Raw genomic sequence first — 18,509 nt, 5'->3', positions numbered from 1 at the left:
AGGTCTTTAATAAAGTATATTCCTATGTGCTCAATTGTGTCCAACTCTTTGCAACCCCATGGACTGTAGCCTGCCAAGTTCCTCTGTCCTTGGAATTTTCCAAGTGAGAATACTGGAATGGGTTGCCATTTCCTACTCCAGAGTATCTTCCCAACCCGAGGATCAAACCCAAGTCTGTTGTGTCTCCTGTACCAGCAGGCAGATTCTTTACCACTGCACCGTCTGGAAGTCCCTAAAATAATTGAGTATATATCCTCTTATTAGCTATAGATCAAAAGAAGCAGGAGCTAGGAGCATTGGGCATCTGTGATTATCTCAAAGGGTGAGAGTTTATGGGTTGCAAAACGGATACATGGACCTAAGATTTAGAAGGACCAATGACAATGACTTTGGGCAGGATATTTGAAGAGTCTCTACAGATTTTTGCCTTTAGAGTTAATGGTGCCATTCATGCATTTAACTGGCCCTGGGGATTTTGGCTGGTAAGCACAGTGAAAGTATTGTAGAATTGGCCAGCCAGCACAGACTTGTCCAAGCACCTGGCTGAAGTGAATTCCCTGGTCACTATGATGTTTGAGGTGGGGTTTGCTAGGTGCAAGTGAAAGTGTTAGTAGTTCAGTTGTGTCCAACTCTATGAGACCCCATGGACTGTAGCTCACCAGGCTCTGTTCATGGAATTCTCCAGGCAAGAATACTGGAGTGGGTAGCCATTCCTTTCTTCAGGGGATCTTCCTGACCCAAGGACCAAACCCAGGTCTCCCACATTGCTGGCAGATTCTTTACTGCCTGAGCCACCAGGGAAGCCCTTTCTAATAGAATCTTAGCCCCAGAAGAGATAGTGGCCTATCTACAAGGGAAAGCTTCAGTTCAGTGAGAAAACGTAACAACTGTTGCCAAAACCTATTTATATCCTTGAGTTGAGGAAGCTGGAGGAAATCCGTTTGCTGAACCTCAAACAGTCTACTGGGTAATTTAAAATGTTCTAGGTGGCACGAATAGATTTTCCAGGTTTGTGTTTTGGGTGGGCGTGGCAAATAAAGTAGATAATTTTAGTGGGTTTATTAATATTTTCCCAATATTGGCTCATAAAGTTTGTAATTTTATCAGTTGATCAATGATTCAATGTATATACAGTATGATTGACCCTTGAGCAACGCAGGGGTTAGGGCAACAGAGCCCCCTGCAGCTGTATAACTTACAGTCAGCCCTCTGTATTCAAGATTCTACATCAGCCAAATACAGATCGTGTAGTACAGTAGTATGTATTTATTGAAAAAAAAACCCAGTATAAGTGGACCCTTGCAGTTCAAGGATTGTGTTGTTCAAGGGTCAACTGTAGTCAGTCTCTGGCAGGACTGGATCATCATTTGGTCCAAACCAGAGCTTTTTTTTACCGAACCAACACTAACTAGTGCCGGGGTCCAGCCCCGGCTGATACAGGGTATTCGAAGGAGAGACAGCGTAGGTGACTTTTCAAATGTTAATTAGAGATATAAAGAGTAATAGAATGAGGATAGCTCAGTAGGAAAATTCAGTGAAGAAAAGAAGCTGAGTAGCTTGGTTTACGCAGAAAATCAATATAACCCGTGACACCAGGTTAGCTCTGACCACGGAGGCCGCAGACGCCCTCTCGAATAGCGGAATGTGCCCCACCTTAGACACCTTCTCCAGTGGGTCTTAGAAGCCCAGGCAAATAAATGGTCGCAGAGGATATCCACGCTCCAGATGGAGACTCAGCTGGAGGTTAAGGGGAAGAATGACATGGGGAGACCAAGCGTTTGGTGAGCAAGGCCCATAGCTTTATTTTCAACAGGGGCTTTTATACCCTAAGTTACACATAGAGGATAATAGGGGATGCAAAGTCAGCAGTCTTTGATGCTTATCAAAAACTAGGGTTTCTTTCCTGCAAATTTATCGTATACAAATGGTTTAGGTGATTACATCATCTTCTGGCCAGAAGGCCTATTAACATTTTATGACTCTTGACAAGGACTTATCAACAAAGACTTATTTTCTCTAAGAGTAATTATTTTAAGGTTTGGCGCCATCTTCCGAAGATAAAATTGCATTCCTATAGGGCGGATGTGTAATGGGTTTACAACAAAGGAAAGAATTTATTACCTTAAGGGTCTAAAGTTACTAGCACCAAGGCCACTACTTATTTTTTCTACATACCAACTATATTAATTAATACACATTCAAGGATACAATACAGGGGATGTGGAAACTTGGCAACAAACATTGGCTCATTAATGAAATCTTTTACTAGTTTTATTCTGACAGTTTCTAACTCTCTGAGAGGCTCTAAGCTATGTGAATATCTTAAGCTTCCCGTGCCTCTCGAGGCTGGGAGACTGTAAACAATCGTATGCATAGCTTGCATAGCTGTAGGTGTCCGGGTAAACTTGTCAGGCGAGTTAGAGAGCCATCTGAGGGGTTTGGATTTAAACACTCCTAATTGCCCAGGAACTTTATTAATTGGAGCTGTAAGTTAACTCTTTGACAGAGAGAGTGAGATGGTGGTAGGGGACAGCCCCCAGTAAAGTCAGAGGTGAGAGCACAAAGCAATAAAGTAGGCAGACTCTGGTTTTTGGGGGTAGATAGAGAATATCCGGGGGGACTCCCGAGGCTCGATCCCGCCTTTGCGTATGCCGAGCCTCCTTCCTCATGACCTTTGTCAAGAGTGGAATGTCTCTCGCCGGCTCCCAGCAAACTAGAGTTCCAATATTGTTTTTCCTTTTCTGGGGCCAGTTGTTGGGTATCTCTAGCTAATCTGTCTCGATTATCATTTGGGGGAACATCTTTTTGGACCATCACAGAGGTTTGGTTGTTGGTTTCTGTGAAATCAGAGAATTTTTAGTGCAGATAATCAGTGAGGTGGTTCCCTTTAGCTTCCAGAGAATCAAGTTTAAAATGCTCAGAAGTTTAGTAGTAGCCAGAGTGGCTGGTAGAAGCAGAGCATCTAATAAATCTTGAATATATGGGACATTTTAAATTTTATCCCCATTAGATGTAAGGAAATCTCACTACTTCCATAATATTCCAAAGTCATGGGCTACTCCAAAGGAGTATCTACTGTCTATATAAATATTAATATATATGGTTTTGCCCATGGCTGAAATATAGGATTGAGTAAGCATGTCATTCAGTCTGTAGTACTGAGGTAACCAAAGGCAAAGACACTGTCTTGATAACTTCAAAAGAGGTTACATTGCATACCCAGCACAATATTTACCATTTCATCTTTTAAATAAGAACCATCAGTAAGCCATGAAAAATCATTTGGGTTTCTTGCAAGTCATATGGGGGGGGGGTCAAGAAATGGTCTTTTGAGGACTTCCCTGGTCCTCCAGTGGTTAAGACTTCATGCTTCAGTGAAGGGGACATGGGTTCGATCCCTGGTCAGGCAACTGAGATCCCACATGCCATGTGGCATGGCCAAAGAGAGAGAGAGAGAGATGGTCTGTCGAAGTTAAGTGGTCGTGAGGAGTTTTGTACACAGAGGATGAAGAAAGGGTGGCAAGGTTAGGCTTATTACAGTGAGCAAGAGTAATATGGGGTGTGGTCAACAGGAGAATTTCATAGGGAGTAAGAAGTCTTGCTGACAGATGTTGGGTATGGTTGGAATTCAGAAGGGCTTTCAACAGTGTGAGGAATAAAGATAGTCAGAGAGGAACTCATGACTTTTTCTTGGTGGCCTTTACTGAAAGGGCAGTGGAAGGAATGGCTCAGAGGCAAGGAGTACCACAGGGTCTAGCTGTTGACTGTAATACCCTATCGGTGATGGCCATCTCCATGTTTCTAAATAAGTACCCTGAGGGCATTTCTTTCCTTTTCATAGACTTTGAGGAAAAAGGAGAGTTGATAATTAAAGTGTCCAAGGTCAGAGAGATTCATTGAGCTTTCTATCAATGTTTTAAAACATAGATTGTCCTGATCTTCCCAAATAATAGGATCAGGATGGAAAGACTGGAAGACTTTATTTTCTTGGTTCTCCAAAATGTGATTGCAGCCATGAAATTAAAAGATGCTTGCTTCTTGGAAGAAAAGCAATGACAAACCTAGACAGCATATTAAAAAGCTGAGACATTGCTTTGCCTACAAAGGCCCATATAGTCAAAGCTATGGTTTATCCAGTAGTCAGGTATGGATGTGAGAGTTAGACAATAAAAAAGGCTGAGTGCCAAAGAACTGATGTCTTTAAAGTGTGGTGCTGGAGAAGACTCTTGAGAGTCCCTTGGATAGCAAGGAGATCAAACCAGTCAATCCTAAAGGAAATCATCCCTGAATATTCATTGCAAGGACTGATGCTGAAACCCCAATACTTTGGCCACCGAATGCAAAGAACTGACTTATTGGAAAAGACCCTGATGCTGGGAAAGATTGAAGGCAGGAGGAAATGGGGACAAAAGAGGATGAGATGGTTGGATGGCATCTCCAACTCAATGAACATGAGTTTGAGCAAGCTCCGGTAGATGGTGTGGAGAAGGCAATGACAACCCACTCCAGTACTCTTGCCTGGAAAATCCCATGGACAGAGGAGCCTGGTAGGCTGTAGTCCATGGGGTCACTAAGAGTTGGACATGACTGAGCGACTTCACTTTCACTTTTCCTTTCATGCATTGGAGAAGGAAATGGCAACCCACTCCAGTGTTCTTGCCTGGAGAATCCCAGGGACGGGGGAGCCTGGTGGGCTGTTGTCTATGGGGCGCACGGAGTCGGACACGAATGAAGCGACTTAGCAGCAGCAGCAGCAGCAGCAGCTGGGAAATGGTGATGGACAGGGAAGCCTGGCGTGCTGCAGTCCATGGGGTCACAAAGAGTGGGACACAACTAAGCAATTGAACTGTAGTGTTTTTCAACAAGATTTATATAGATAGACAGATAGGCTGAACCATGAGAGAAAAATTTGGAACCCTGTTATGACAGTAGCCAGCTAACCCAAGAAAGCTTCACAACTGAGATTTAGTTTGGGGATTTAGGAGATTCAGGATGCCATGGAGTTTTTCTGGATCTTTGTGTAGTCCTTGTTTTGAAATCAGATGTCTGAAAAGCAAATGTTTAAGAAAAATCATTTATTTATTTGGCTGCGTCAGGTCTTAGCTGCAGCACGTGGGATCTTTTGTTGCAGTGCACAGAGTCTCTAGTTGTGCTCACAGGCTTCAGTAGTTGCATCGTGTGGGCTCACTAATTGTGCCACAAGGGCTCCAGAGTGTGCAGTCTCAGTAGTTGAGATGTGTGGGCTTAGTTGCTCTGCGGCATCTTAGTTCTCCCACCAGGGATCAAACCTACATCCCCAGCATTGCAAGGTGAGTTCTTAACCACTGGACCACCAGGGAAGTCCCCTAAAAAAGCAAGCTTGAGTTAGAACAAACTTCAACTTCTCCTTGGAGACCCTGTGTCTCTTTGAGGCTAGAGGCTTTGCCAGGTGGATGCTGTCTTTCTGTGAGGAGTCCTGAGAGGGGAGCAGCAAAGCAAGTCATGTACATGTTACAATAGGTTAGAGCCTCTAGAGAACATTACATCATCTAAATAAAAATAAGCCTTTAGGATTTGTGAGAAATCAGGACTTTTAGTTAAACCTTAAATTACTGTTCAGATGTATTGTTGTCATTTCCAGTTAAAGGCAAAGAGATATTGATGGGCCTTATCCCTAGGGATGCTAAAAAAAGATCAGAAAGACTGATGCTCAAGCTGAAGCTCCAATGCTTTAGCCCCCTGATTCGAGAAGTTGACTCATTGGAAAAGACCCTGATGCTGGGAAAGATTGAGGGCAGGAGGAGAAGGGGGTGACAGAGGATGAGATGGCTGGATGGCATCATCAACTCAATGAACATGAGTTTGAGCAAACTCTGGGAGATAATAAAGGACAGGAAAGCCTGGCGAGCTGCAGTCCATGGGGTTGCAAAGAGTCAGACACAGCAGCGACTGAACAACAAACGATAACAAAAATCACTCACAGTGAAAAGCTTGCTTTCAGTAGGAATGGGAGCTGATAAGGTGTAAGGGCTGGGAACAACAAGGTGAAAAGAGATAGCAATATTGTTTACAGTGTGGAGGTCTTGCACATATCTCTATCCATGGCCACTGGGTTTCCCAATGGGTAACTGATTGCAGGACTAATAATACAAGGGATTATAACCCCCTGGACTTTATAATCCACTGTGGTTGGTCTGATTCCCTGTAAGTGAAGTTACTCAGTCGTGTCCGACTCTTTGCAACCCCATGGACTGTGGCCTATCAGGCTCCTCCGTCCATGGGATTTTCCAGGCAAGAGTGCTGGAGTGGATTGCCATTTCCTTCTCCAGGGGATCTTCCCAACCCAGGAATCAAACCTGGGTCTCCCACATTGCAGGCAGATGCTTTACCGTCTAAGCCACCAGGGAAGCCCTCCTTATTTGTAGGGTATTGATTAATTCTGGGGTGAGGCTTTGAGGAATCCATTTGGATTTTTTTAGTCATCCCTTTATTTTATTTTTTAAGTATAGTTGATTTACAACATTATATAAGTTTTAGGTGTACAACATAGTGATTCACAATTTTTAAAATTTATGTTATTTGTAGTTATTATAAAATATTGGCTACATTATCCATGTTGTATTAATACAACATTTGTGTTTGTGCTCTGTCGCTCAGTCGTGTCTGACTCTTTGTGACCCCATGGACTGTAGCCCACTAGGCTCCTCTGTCCATGAAATTTTCTAGGCAAGAATACTGGAATGGGTTGTCATTTCCTTCTCCAGGGGATCTTTTGGACCCAGGAATCAAACCAGTGTCTCTGGTGTCTCCTGCATTGGCAGGTGGATTCTTTACCACTGCGCCACCTGGGAAAAACCTATACAATATTTCTTTGTAACTCATTTTATACAGTGTGTGGGGAGGTTAGCTGATTTACTAAATTAACCAACTCCAGTATGAACATAGTTTCTCATTTTATTCTAGTTCTCTTTGCCAAAAGACAGAGGTCTCAGTTTAGTTCATTAATAAACCTAGAGTTAAAGGCCACATGTGTGAACTCAACATCCATGGGGAGACCAGAATTTTTCTTAAACATAATCTGGAATCAACAATAATATTCATATACAGGTTCATTGCTATCTCTAGGCATCAGCTAACCCTGGGAGGGACAATCCCTATCTGGTCAGCAAAGCCCCAAGATGTCAAAGTATCAATTACAGAAACTAGAACATGTTTCAATATACAATATATTTTCATCTTCCAAACTGAGGTTAGATTATATATATAGCATGTTGTGTTTTCCATATAACATGAAATATGAACATCTTTTCATGACGGGATATTGATCTACATTTTTTAAATGACTACATAGTATTCTCCTGTATATACAATAACTTAAACCATTCTACAATTTATGAACTTGTAAATTGTTTCCAGTTTTTCATGATCAAGAACAATATGGTAGCAAAAATCCTTATCACTTTTTATGTGGGCTTTCACTTTTCACTTTCCTGCATTGGAGAAGGAAATGGCAACCCACTCCAGTGTTCTTGCCTGGAGAATCCCAGGGACGGGGGAGCCTGGTGGGCTGCCATCTATGGGGTCACACAGAGTCAGACACGACTGAAGTGACTTAGCAGCAGCTTTATAAGATACTTCAAAGTGGGATTTCTGGACCAAAGGGTTTACAGTTTACAAATTTCTAATTTAATAAGTTAAATACATAATTTAATAAATCTCAATTAAAATTTAATCTAGTTTAATTTCAAAAAAGTAAAACAATTCATATTTCCACCAATATTGTAATGGAGAGGGCTCTTTTTCTCATACTCTCAATAATATAGGATTTTACCCATCTTTTAACTTTTAGTCAATTTAGGGAAAATATTTTAACTGTCAACCACTAACGAAAAGTGAACTTATGTGAAAAGAGAATTCAAGGCAGAAAGGATTTGAAAAGGTAGAGTGATATTTTATTTTTATAAGTTACCTTCTACCAAGAAAATAGCCATAAACCTTTAGTATTATATAATTTCCAATGTCAATGTCATATGGTTCAAACTAATATTTAATTGTAGAGTTTCAAAACATATAATGCAAAGATTCAGAAATGCAAAGATAAATTTCTCAACCTGTACTTATCATAGAAATCTTTAAAATATTTCTTTGAAAGATGCACAGATCTGGAAGAATAAATAAGGATAAAGAGGATTTGGACAACATAATTAACGAGTTTGACCTACTAAATACAGGTAAGTAAACAGAGTATAATTTTTCTTTCTTTTACAAATTCCCATGGACTATTTAGTGCCTATTAGCACACACAGAAGCATCTTAGATTTATTGAAAAAGTAAGTTTTCTGGGAATAATGATTGATATTTTAACATATGAATAGTTTAGGTTATAAACTTTGGGGAAAGTGTCTGTAGTAGGAATAAGCAAAAAAAGACAGGATATTCCAATCAGGTTTTGCAAATAGAGAAAAGCCAGCTACAAGGAAGAAAGCCGTGGCCTCCTGCATGGCTCCAGCTGGGATGCCTTGAGCTCTGGAGCCCCCGGGCCCATCTGTTTTGTCAGCACTCTTCTATTTCTAGGTTAAGGAGCTCAGCCTTCTCAGATGTGGCTTGAGAAACATAGCCTCCTAATCCAGGATTTAAGGAGACTTAGAAGTGAGGAGGAGGCAGGAGTGAGCAGCAGAGAACAGTCTTCAGGGGTTGGCCCTGAGTGTGAGCGAGACACCCCAACTGAGCAGCCTCCTCCTTCAAATCCTCCCCCAGGCCTGATCTGACTGGGATCAAGAGCCGCATATTGCCAGGAGGCAGGGAGCCCTGGATGCTTGGCCAGGGCTGTGAATGTTTTCACTTGCTTTCTGGGGGCAGGCGTGCCGGACTAGGCCTGCACCTGATTTATCGGACTCTAGATCTGGAAGAAGTCTGATCAGTCTGGGATCCCTGAGTCAACTTTGAAGATAAGATGGGGACCATATCTTTGTGTTAAAGAGGTTTCTGCCTCGTTGTGACTCATAGTAAAAAATACGAAAGAAGGTAAGAACTTTCTTTCTAGCCTGATATACAGAAATGGTTGAGACCACGAGGGCAACAAACTTCCATTTCACGTGGGAAAGAGATGCAGATTTGGCCTGGGGAGAGAGTCAGAGCAGGCCCCTTTGTTTGCTGTGTGTGTTTCGAGGTCTTCAAGTCCTGGATGATGAATCTTCCGTTTCTTGGGTTTACTTAGTGGGCAGATAAACAATCACCGACATTTCAGGAAAAAAAAAGAAAAGATAATGTTGGACTTCCCTGGTGGGCCAGTGGTTAAGACTTTGCGCTCCCATTGCAGAGGGCATAGGTTCAATCCCTGGTCAGGGAACTAAGATCCCAAATGGTGTGGCAAAAAAAAAAGAGATAATGTCAGCTATAGATGATACTAAGTTAGATCCTAGAAGGCAAGGACTCTCACCCATGCAGTGTAAATATGCCAGTTACCTGAGAAGGTGGCTCAGCTGGAGAATCACCAGAGAGGCATCTTTTAGTCATTTACTGAATGATGCTGCTTTAACAGTCTGAGGCCATATCAAGCTCATTTTTCATCTTTGATCTTACAGTTTTCACTGTTTCAGATTTTGCCCTGAGAATTATTTTACTTCTTTCTATTCTGTGCACTTCCAAAACCCAAACATTTTAGTATACAGCATGGCTCTATAGGCAAGTTACCAATGATCAAAGCAAGCTGTGACTCACTGGTGGAGTCAATCATTATTGAAGTCCCTTCCAGCTCTAGAACTACAGGTATCTAGGTGTATTTTGGTTGGTTTGGTCATAATGGCTTCTCACTTTACCTCATACTCAGAATCTGCTTTCATGACATCCCTTATATCTGGGAACCATTTTGAAGATTAAAAAGATATACTGCTTTTTTTCTTTATTTCTTTATTGTTAACCAACATAAGCTAGAGGAACCTTTCATTTTGATATGCAAGGGGTAAAGATAACAACTCTTTGACCATCCTTGATATAATAACCTTCAAAAATAAAGTTGAATGGGATAAAAGTAAGGGAGGGGAAAAATACAGAAGTGGAATCCACTCTTAATATTTAGTCAGTACATCTCACAATGCTTCCTGTAGAAGAGCTAGAGAAAGATTCATCTATGTGGTGTAAAAATAAACCTGGCATAAAATTTATTCAATGACTTTTTAATGACTCTCCACTCTGTGTCAGTTACTGTGCTAAGTCCTGGAGATAAAAATGATGAATTTGTTAACATACAGTCTTTGCTCTCAAGGAACTCACAGTCTAATGATAAAGACACAAAATAGAAAACTATAATATGGTGTTACAGTGATGAAAATATTGACAAAAATTCAATTAATTATCAAGAAAAAAATTCTTTTTTTATTTGAGCCAAAGTGAGGATTACAACCCAGGAAGCAAATTCTCAGAAAGCTCTGAGTACTGTTCTGCCTCTTGAAGGCACAGTCATATATATTTTGGAGCCGAAGGATCATACATACATCAAAATGGCTAATTGGATTCTTGGCAAGGACTGATAGTCAATTCTAGGTTGTCTAATAGGACTTTGACAGTTTTACCCTGTATGTACATTGTGCATGCCCACTGTTTAATGCTGAACTATAAATATAATCAATAGTTTCAAGTCATTTAGACATCATTGATTTAGTTGGAGTTTTGAATATACATTGAGAGGCACAAGAGATTATTACTCTATGAATGACACAGAGCCCAGTCAATATAGATAGCCAACAACAATAGCGAAGTCAGAAGCAAAGATTTAAGCTGTGACTCCTCAGGGCTTACTCATTTACCCAGAATTTCATTTAGACTAGAGAGGAGATTGTTCAATGAAGAAATCTGATTTTATATGTGAGTCAGTAGATAGTTAAATTGGCAGACTAATCTGGTATGAAAGCACAATTTCAGTCTGAATTATAGAACAAGTTTCCCATTACAAAACAGTTTTAAAAATCAAGAGCCATTTGATTTTGCAACCTCACTTTCCCATTATAGAAACTTCAGAATTGAGTAAATTAATCAAATGTAGTAAACAAATGTGGTATATGCTAAAAGGAAACATTTTATAGATAAGAGGAACATCTGAAGTCAGTGACAAGAATTATGAGGGGCCTGTTGTTGTTTGGTCACTAAGTTGTGTCTGACTCTTTGCAACCCCATGGACTGCAGCATGCCAAAAATTAAAAAAAAATTTATATCAGCCTTTTATTTGATGATAGATCCAACCATTGGTTAAATTGTCTCCAGTGACTGTACTTTGTGACAACTTTAAAGAATTTTCCTTCCATCTGGATAGGAAGGATAGGATTTCCTTCCATCTCATCTTTTCCTTCCAAAAGAATACCTAGAAATAAAAGTAATTTTAACTTTTAGTAAAGAGTTAGAAGGCAGTGGCACCCCACTCCAGTACTCTTGCCTGGAAAATCCCATGGACGGAGGAGCCTGGTGGGCTGCAGTCCATGGGGTCGCCAAGAGTCAGACACGACTGAGCAACTTCACTTTCACTTTTCCCTTTCATGCATTGGAGAAGGAAATGGCAACCCACTCCAGTGTTCTTGCCTGGAGAATCCCAGGGACGGGGGAGCCTGGTGGGCTGCCGTCTATGGGGTCGCACAGAGTCGGACACGACTGAAGCGACTTAGCTGCAGCAGCAGCAGCAGCAGCAACTGAACTAGTAAGATGGGTCTGACAAGCCTGGTCCAGGTGCTTGGGTTAGCTCTCTGCTACTGTTATCATCTTCTTCTCATCTAGGCTTGGTGATTCTTGAATTAGTTGAAGTCAGGTGCTAGAAACAGGCTCGAAGTCCATTTGGGTGGAGGGGCCTTTTTAAAATGAGAGATGTGAAGGAATTCCCTGACCTTCCAGTGGTTAAGATTCAGTGCTTTCACTGCTGGGGCATGGGTTTGATCCCTGGTTGGAGGACTAAGATCCTGCAAGCCACACAGTACAACCAAAAATAAATAAATAAATAAAATGAGAGCTGTGAATCCATTAATGTCTAGCTGCATATGGATTAGTTAATAATACCTGAAAATGTTCTTGCCATCATGGCTACAAAGAATCTTTAATTTGGTGTCCTTTCCAATAAACAAAACCTTTATGTTGTAATCCATGATCCTTAAGGTTTTCATATCCTAGAAGCTTGCTGAAAAAAGAGTTGGTTACCATTTTTTAAGTGTCTCAATAAGGCTCTGTAAATAATGTAATAATATTTCTTTTCAACTGCTGTGGGTGAAAGTTTCCAAAAATACTGTTTTTCCATAAAACCATTTTCTCAGATGCCCAGTGGGTTAAAGAATGTACATATTGGAGTAATGGCAAATGTGCTTCAATAGACACTATAAGGTTTGTGGGGGGAGGGGCGTTTTATCAGGTCTCAACAATATTTGTGTGATGGAGTTAATTTTCCCTTTTTGTTGCTATATGGTATCTGTTTCTTTTCTTTCATGGTAGATTCCTGAGCCTGTAGAAAAAAATCATATTTCCTTAGCAGGGTTCATGGAGAGCAGTGAACATTATCGAGGCTGGGCAGAACCAGTGTTTAAAGTTGCTTCTTTGACTGTAGTATCAGTGAACTGATTTGCTTTAGCTTCCACAGCGTCGGATTCAGAATGCCCTGGTGTTTTCATAATGGCTCATTGTTTTGGCAGCTGTGTAAGAATGAACAACACTGCGACCTGTTTTCCATTTTTGCGGGGGAGTTGTGGGTTAAGCTTGGGTTAAGGCAATTAGTTCAGCTTGTTGTGCTCACTTTCTTTCTGGTCAATAAGAGCTCTTAGTTATGTCTATTGTGGGTGTTATTGCAAACCAGCTCAGTCATGTCCTGTTCACCCCTTAAGTAGGATCCATTTGTAAATCAAGAAGATCAGCCTATCAATAGAATCTTCTAAGTCATTTCTGGGAGTAAAAAGATAATCTGTTAACAAAACGCAGTTTGGTTGTTTTCTTCCTGTAGTACTGGAAACAAAACTGTAAGGTTAAGGTTATTATATGGACTCAAGATAGTATTTGGTGCAGAAAACAACAATACTTCGTAAGAAGTTAGGTGGCATACAGAATGGTGCTAAATGTGGTGAGAGTTTAGAAGAGACTCAACCGAGTATGGCACATCACTCGTTAAAGGAGACCCCATTACTATTTCTTCAGTATCCTTATATAAGAGAGCCCTTGCTGAAATAGGCCACATACAAGGCGGAAGTCCTTGTACTACCGAGTCCAGGTTAGTTTGGGAGCGTAAAAGTAAGTCATCTACAAGCATTTTTGTAAAAGTATCAGAGTGGGACCGTAGCTATCTGTAAGTGACAAAAGGCTTAAAAAGCATCGTTAAAGACCTGATTATAATGCAGTCATCAAGGAAATTGGCTATTTCTGTGACATTTGAAATTTTAAGATAATAACTAGAATTATGAATGACAACATACCAGGACACTTCAAATTTTAGGAACTTCCTATAATTTCTAGAACATTTATATTAATAATGTTTATCCATAGAATATAACTTAAGAAGGTTTACTGTTACTCATTTGACAATGTTTTCCATGTAATTTAGCAGACCAAATAAACTTGTAAACTTGATTAGTTTAATGTCTCTCTTTGAGATATTCAGGGGGTCCTTTGAAGGATCCCACGGTCAGTAAGAGGTCAAAAAAACTTCCTTTGGAATTTGAGAAAGTTTGTCAAAGATATCAAAAGGTTTTAAATGTTTGACAAGTAGGATCATAAGTTACTATGAACAATGTTTATTCACTTAACCAAAATGACGGTAAAAGATTCCAAAGGCACGTGCAGAAAGTTACTGGTAAAGAAATTTCACAATCTGTTATTAAAAGCAGATTAACATTCAAGAAAACCTAGAGAAGAAACCAATTCTAGTTTTATCCTATTAAAAATAATCTAGAGAAAAAATGATCTAGACATTCACTGAATTTTCATCATTTAACTTATCAGACCTCTAAAGTTTCAAGTTGCCAAAAATATGGAGAAACTGTTTTTAGGTAGACATAGCATAAAACATAATTGTTCTTAAATAGTTTACTCAAAAGTTTTCATCTCATTTATCTCTTTCATTACTTGTGAAAATATCATCAGGCCATTAATTTTCTTGTTGTTGGATTTTATAACATAGATAAATAAGCTTATTGACTTTCAGTAAACCTATGTACAATGAAAGTATTGTATTTAATGTTGTTATACCTAACTTTTGGAGAAGGAAATGGCAATCCACTCCAGTGTTCTTGCCTGGAGAATCCCAGGGACAGGGGAGCCTGGTGGGCTGCCATCTATGGGGTCGCACAGAGTCGGACACGACTGAAGTGACTTAGCATACCTAACTTTACAGTGAAAGCCGCTCAGTCGTGTCCGACTCTTTGCGACCCCATGGACTAAACAGTCCATGGAATTCTCCAGGCCAGAATACTGGAGTGGGTAGCCTTTTCCTTCTCCAGGGGATCTTCCCAACCCAGGGATCAAACCTAAGTCTCCCACATTGTAGGCAGATTCTTTATTAGCTGAGCCACAAGGGGAGCCCACTCAACTCTAAAGACATGTCTATATTAATTAAACTATCAGTTTAAACTTGCTTTTTTTCCAGCAAAGATTAATCCTAGATCACACGATCCTTTAGAATTTTGAGTGAGTCTAAGTTACATTTAGAAATATTTTATTTGTAAGCACTTACTTCTAAATCAATTAAATAAAGCTCTTTTACAAATTAATTTTCATAGCACCATCCAGAGGTAGGGATGTATTGATACACAATCATATGTATATCCAGATAGACACAGACAGAGTCTGATAGCTTTTTTGCTTGATTTTTAAAAAGCTTCCCACCCTCTTTTTTTCCCTTTTTAGTTTTAAATTCTACTTTTTGAGCCAAGGCTATAGTTTTAGGCAATGTGGGCTGTGTTTACATTTCAAGGACAATGATAAGAGTTATAACTTTAAGCTTTCTCCTAGGAATAATTTTGTTCTCTTAGGGTCAGAATTTTGAAAAGATGTTTTATCAAGGAGGCTTTCTCTATAGTTTTGGAATGTCAAGAGTCCCATCCTGGCCATTTAAGAGTTAAATGTAAGCAGTGACTTTGTTCTAATTGTCCAGGAAGCCAGCTGGGGTTCTAGGAGTGACTGCCCATCTGAAGCTGTTCAGCCTCTGAAGCGTGGTTTCTCATTATTCATTTGGTAGCCTATTTCAGATATAATCTGAACAACTGAGGGCAATGTGATGGATCGAATGTGAGCTGCTTCTGACTCCCTAAGGAGTTACCCTTGGGTCCGTTCGACTCTCTTACAAGTCTGGGTTTCTCCCTCCCGCAGTCTGAAACTGCCGTGGGTGCTCAGAGCACTGGGTGATCAGCCTTATTGTGCCCTTGGTGAGCAGAATTTCCTTGATGATTGTAGTGGGATGCCCTATAGGACCAGTATGAGTCATGAGAATTGATTCTCAGACACTTCTGCCAGCTTCTCAGTCATCTGAAGACACATTATGGCTAGAAGAAGCAAAGTCCCTTTTCTTAAGAGCTGAGCAGGTTCAGTCTCTCATTTCACCAGCAAACAATTTGTTCAGACCATATGAACACACTCTTCCCAATTTAAGCCAAATTTTTAAAGAGGACAGCCAACCCAGTTTACTCCAAAGTTCCTCCTAGGTGCATGCCTGCCTAGGAATTTCCACTTAGGCCCCTGCCTAGGAAATAGACCGGTATTCCAAGTCCCAAGAGAAACAGCTTGAATAAAATTCAGGACATCATTTAAAGCAATGAGGAGAACTCATCAAAAACACCTGAGGAATACCAAGACGTGGACAAGGCTTAATGGGCCCATGCTGGTACCAAGCGCTGGTTCAGGGTAGACTCCAGATGTCAGCTGCTGGGTGTCTCTGAAGCTTGCTGGCTACCCCAAGAAAATGTCAAGGAAAATTCAGTTATCAACTTAAGAAGGAAAAAAAGTCATTTTATTTGAGCCAAACTGAGGATTATAAACCAGGAAGCAGCTTTTCCAAAAGCTCTAAGGACTTGCTCCACGTGTTAGAAGTCAAAGGCATGGTTATATCCATTTTAGAAACAAAGAATCATACATCGAAATGACATATTGGTATTTTACATACAGTTCAGCAAGGATACATAGTCCAGGTAAACACAAAAGGATACATAGTCCAGGTAAACACAAGGGTACATAGTCCAGGTAAGCACGTGGTGCAAAGCGAGCTGGGAAAGAGTGCTATTCATTTAAGAAGTTACACTGTACTAAGACAGAAAAAATATCGCTCTCGACAGTTCAGCGGGCACTCCCACCTCCCAAAAGAGGTCTGGTTCTTGTGGAGGCACACTCCACAGCAGGGAGGAGAGGAGAAGACCCAAACCAACACAGAGAGAAGTTTGTATTCAATTTGTCTTGTCCTGTCTTAAAATGCAAATTATATTTCATCAGAGATGTGACTAGGACATGCAGGAGTTCAGAGGAGGCGCATGTCAAACTTGCTTAAGGAAGATGATGCCTGAAGTGCATCTTTACTCATTACTTAAGAAACGAGTAAAGTTAGTCAAGGGTCAGCTAGGAAGAACATACTCAGTAAAGGCAAAAATATCCTAGGCGGACTTCTCTGGTGGTCCAGTGGCTAAGACTTTGTGCTCTCAAAGCAGGGAGACTGGATTCGATCCTGTTCAGGGAACTAGATGCCATGTGTCAGAATTAAAGAACCCACTTGCTGCAACTTAAAAAAAAGCTTCTCCCTGAAAGAAAAAAAAAAAAAAAATTCTAGGTAAGAGCTGTGTTGAAGAAAGGAGAAAAGGAGAAGGCTTTTGGGAAGATGAGTTGTATTTGTGTTACATGGAGTCTGAGGCACCCCAAAGTTTAGCAGCTGAGATGGAGATTTAAGAGGGAGGAAGTAATAGTTGAAAATGTGAGTTGATTCAGTTATGTAGGAAGCATATACAGAGTGAGAAAGCAGACAGTTGAGAGTAGAATACAAATAAAATTGACATTCAAGGGATGGATAGAGGAAAATGAGCTCAAGAAGGAGAGAAAATAAATAAAATGAAATAAAATTCATATTTTATGGCAAGACAAGAAAAATTTCAACATAAAAAATTTTCTCTGCCCTTGACCTCCTTTCTCCCCACACTGTGCATTGTATACCTGCAATATGCATCAGCCATACCTCCCCCATTAACAGGAATGCCTGCTCGACCAAAAGAGCAACATTCTCCTAGCACCAACAAGATGACTCCTTAAAGATAATATTCCTTCTTGAATCTGTAAGGGGCCACATGACCAACCATGATCTAGATTGCATAAACTGTCGATAATACATCATTTGATGTACAGCCCTCTGTCTCAAAAAAAACATATATAACAGTGCCTTGATTTCTCACCAGTGGAGCAGTTCTCAGCGCTTTCTGAGGTGTTCTTCCCCAGTTATAATCCTCAAATTTGGCTCAAATAAAATTTTCCAATTCTTTCTTAGAGTGACTGATTAATTTTTTGTCAACATACAAAAGAGTAGACTCATGGAGACCCATGGAGTAAAATTTAAATCAAGGCATGACTTATGAGATGACGGCCTTGCTATTCTGGCAAGGTCAAGTCTGACAAGATGAAGCATTGGGGACATCAGCATAAAATGTTTTGATCAATAGTGAGGATGAAAAATATGGTGTTAAGAGGAATTAAGGAGAAGATAAGTGGTCTGCTCGGGAGAAGTCTGGATGAGAAGAAAATAAAGGTCGGGTTATAGCTGGAGGGATAGAGGAGGTCAAAGGATGGTGGTGATGAACTTCTCTGAGATGAGACTTCAGCATGTTTTAGACTGAAAAGGAGAAGCTAGTAGGAAGGATGAAGACAGGGGAGAGAGATGAGATGACGCATGGAGGGAGTTTTCAGGGGAAGGACATCTCATGTGCTGGTGAGGTGTGGAGGAGGGTGCTAACACATGATAACTTTATATATATTTTCATGATGTGGGAGACAAGGCTCATAGGTAGTTTGCTCTACCTGAACTAATATTCTACCCAAATCTCCCTGTTGCAGGTTCCCTCTTCCTTTTGTCAGCAAACAATTCACTCTTCCTTGGACCTGCTATCTGCGTCCTGCAGAAACATCGCACTTAAGTTATGGGAAGCGGCACCTCAACCCAACACCACTTTGCTTTCCAGAATGCAGAGAAAGGTATGTGCTTCCTACCTTCAGCCTAACTGTGGGGACCTCAGTGGAAGCCTGCATTGCACAGGGAGGGGCTTCTCAGGGTGGACAGGAAATCGTTATATTGCTCCTCATGCTGACTCCTGAAAATCAGCTTCTCTTCCTTGTGACATGACCACAGGATACTCAGCTGAATATCTTAGGACTTGATGAACTATATTTAATAGAATTAAAATTTACTCAAGGAGTCAGTGTTGTCCATTGAGTTTACCCCAAACTCCACCTTTACGAGTGAGAGAAATAAGATTGGGCAAAAAGGGGATGAAATAGCATTCCAGGTATTCCAGGTAGAGGGTAACAAGGTCATGAAGTAGGCAAAAAGA

At 40.6% G+C, this 18,509-nt stretch overlaps 1 protein-coding gene across 1 annotated transcript in view; it reads left to right on the top strand.

Annotated features, from left to right (window-relative positions):
• The first annotated feature begins 8,561 nt into the window (after positions 1 to 8,561).
• The window catches only part of PPEF2 (protein phosphatase with EF-hand domain 2), a 45,705-nt gene continuing 35,757 nt past the window's right edge, over positions 8,562 to 18,509 (top strand). The window contains exons 1-2 of the mRNA XM_055588824.1: positions 8,562 to 9,003; positions 18,016 to 18,153. Coding sequence (XP_055444799.1) covers positions 18,099 to 18,153 — 55 coding nt within the window. The 5' untranslated portion in view covers positions 8,562 to 9,003; positions 18,016 to 18,098. The remainder of the gene's footprint in view (positions 9,004 to 18,015; positions 18,154 to 18,509) is intronic.

This window comes from Bubalus kerabau, chromosome 7 (genome assembly GCF_029407905.1).
Source record: "Bubalus kerabau isolate K-KA32 ecotype Philippines breed swamp buffalo chromosome 7, PCC_UOA_SB_1v2, whole genome shotgun sequence".
Lineage (NCBI taxonomy): Eukaryota > Metazoa > Chordata > Mammalia > Artiodactyla > Bovidae > Bubalus > Bubalus kerabau.
The sequence above is the reverse complement of the archived record's forward strand: the minus strand, read 5'-3'. Positions and strand labels throughout refer to the sequence as shown.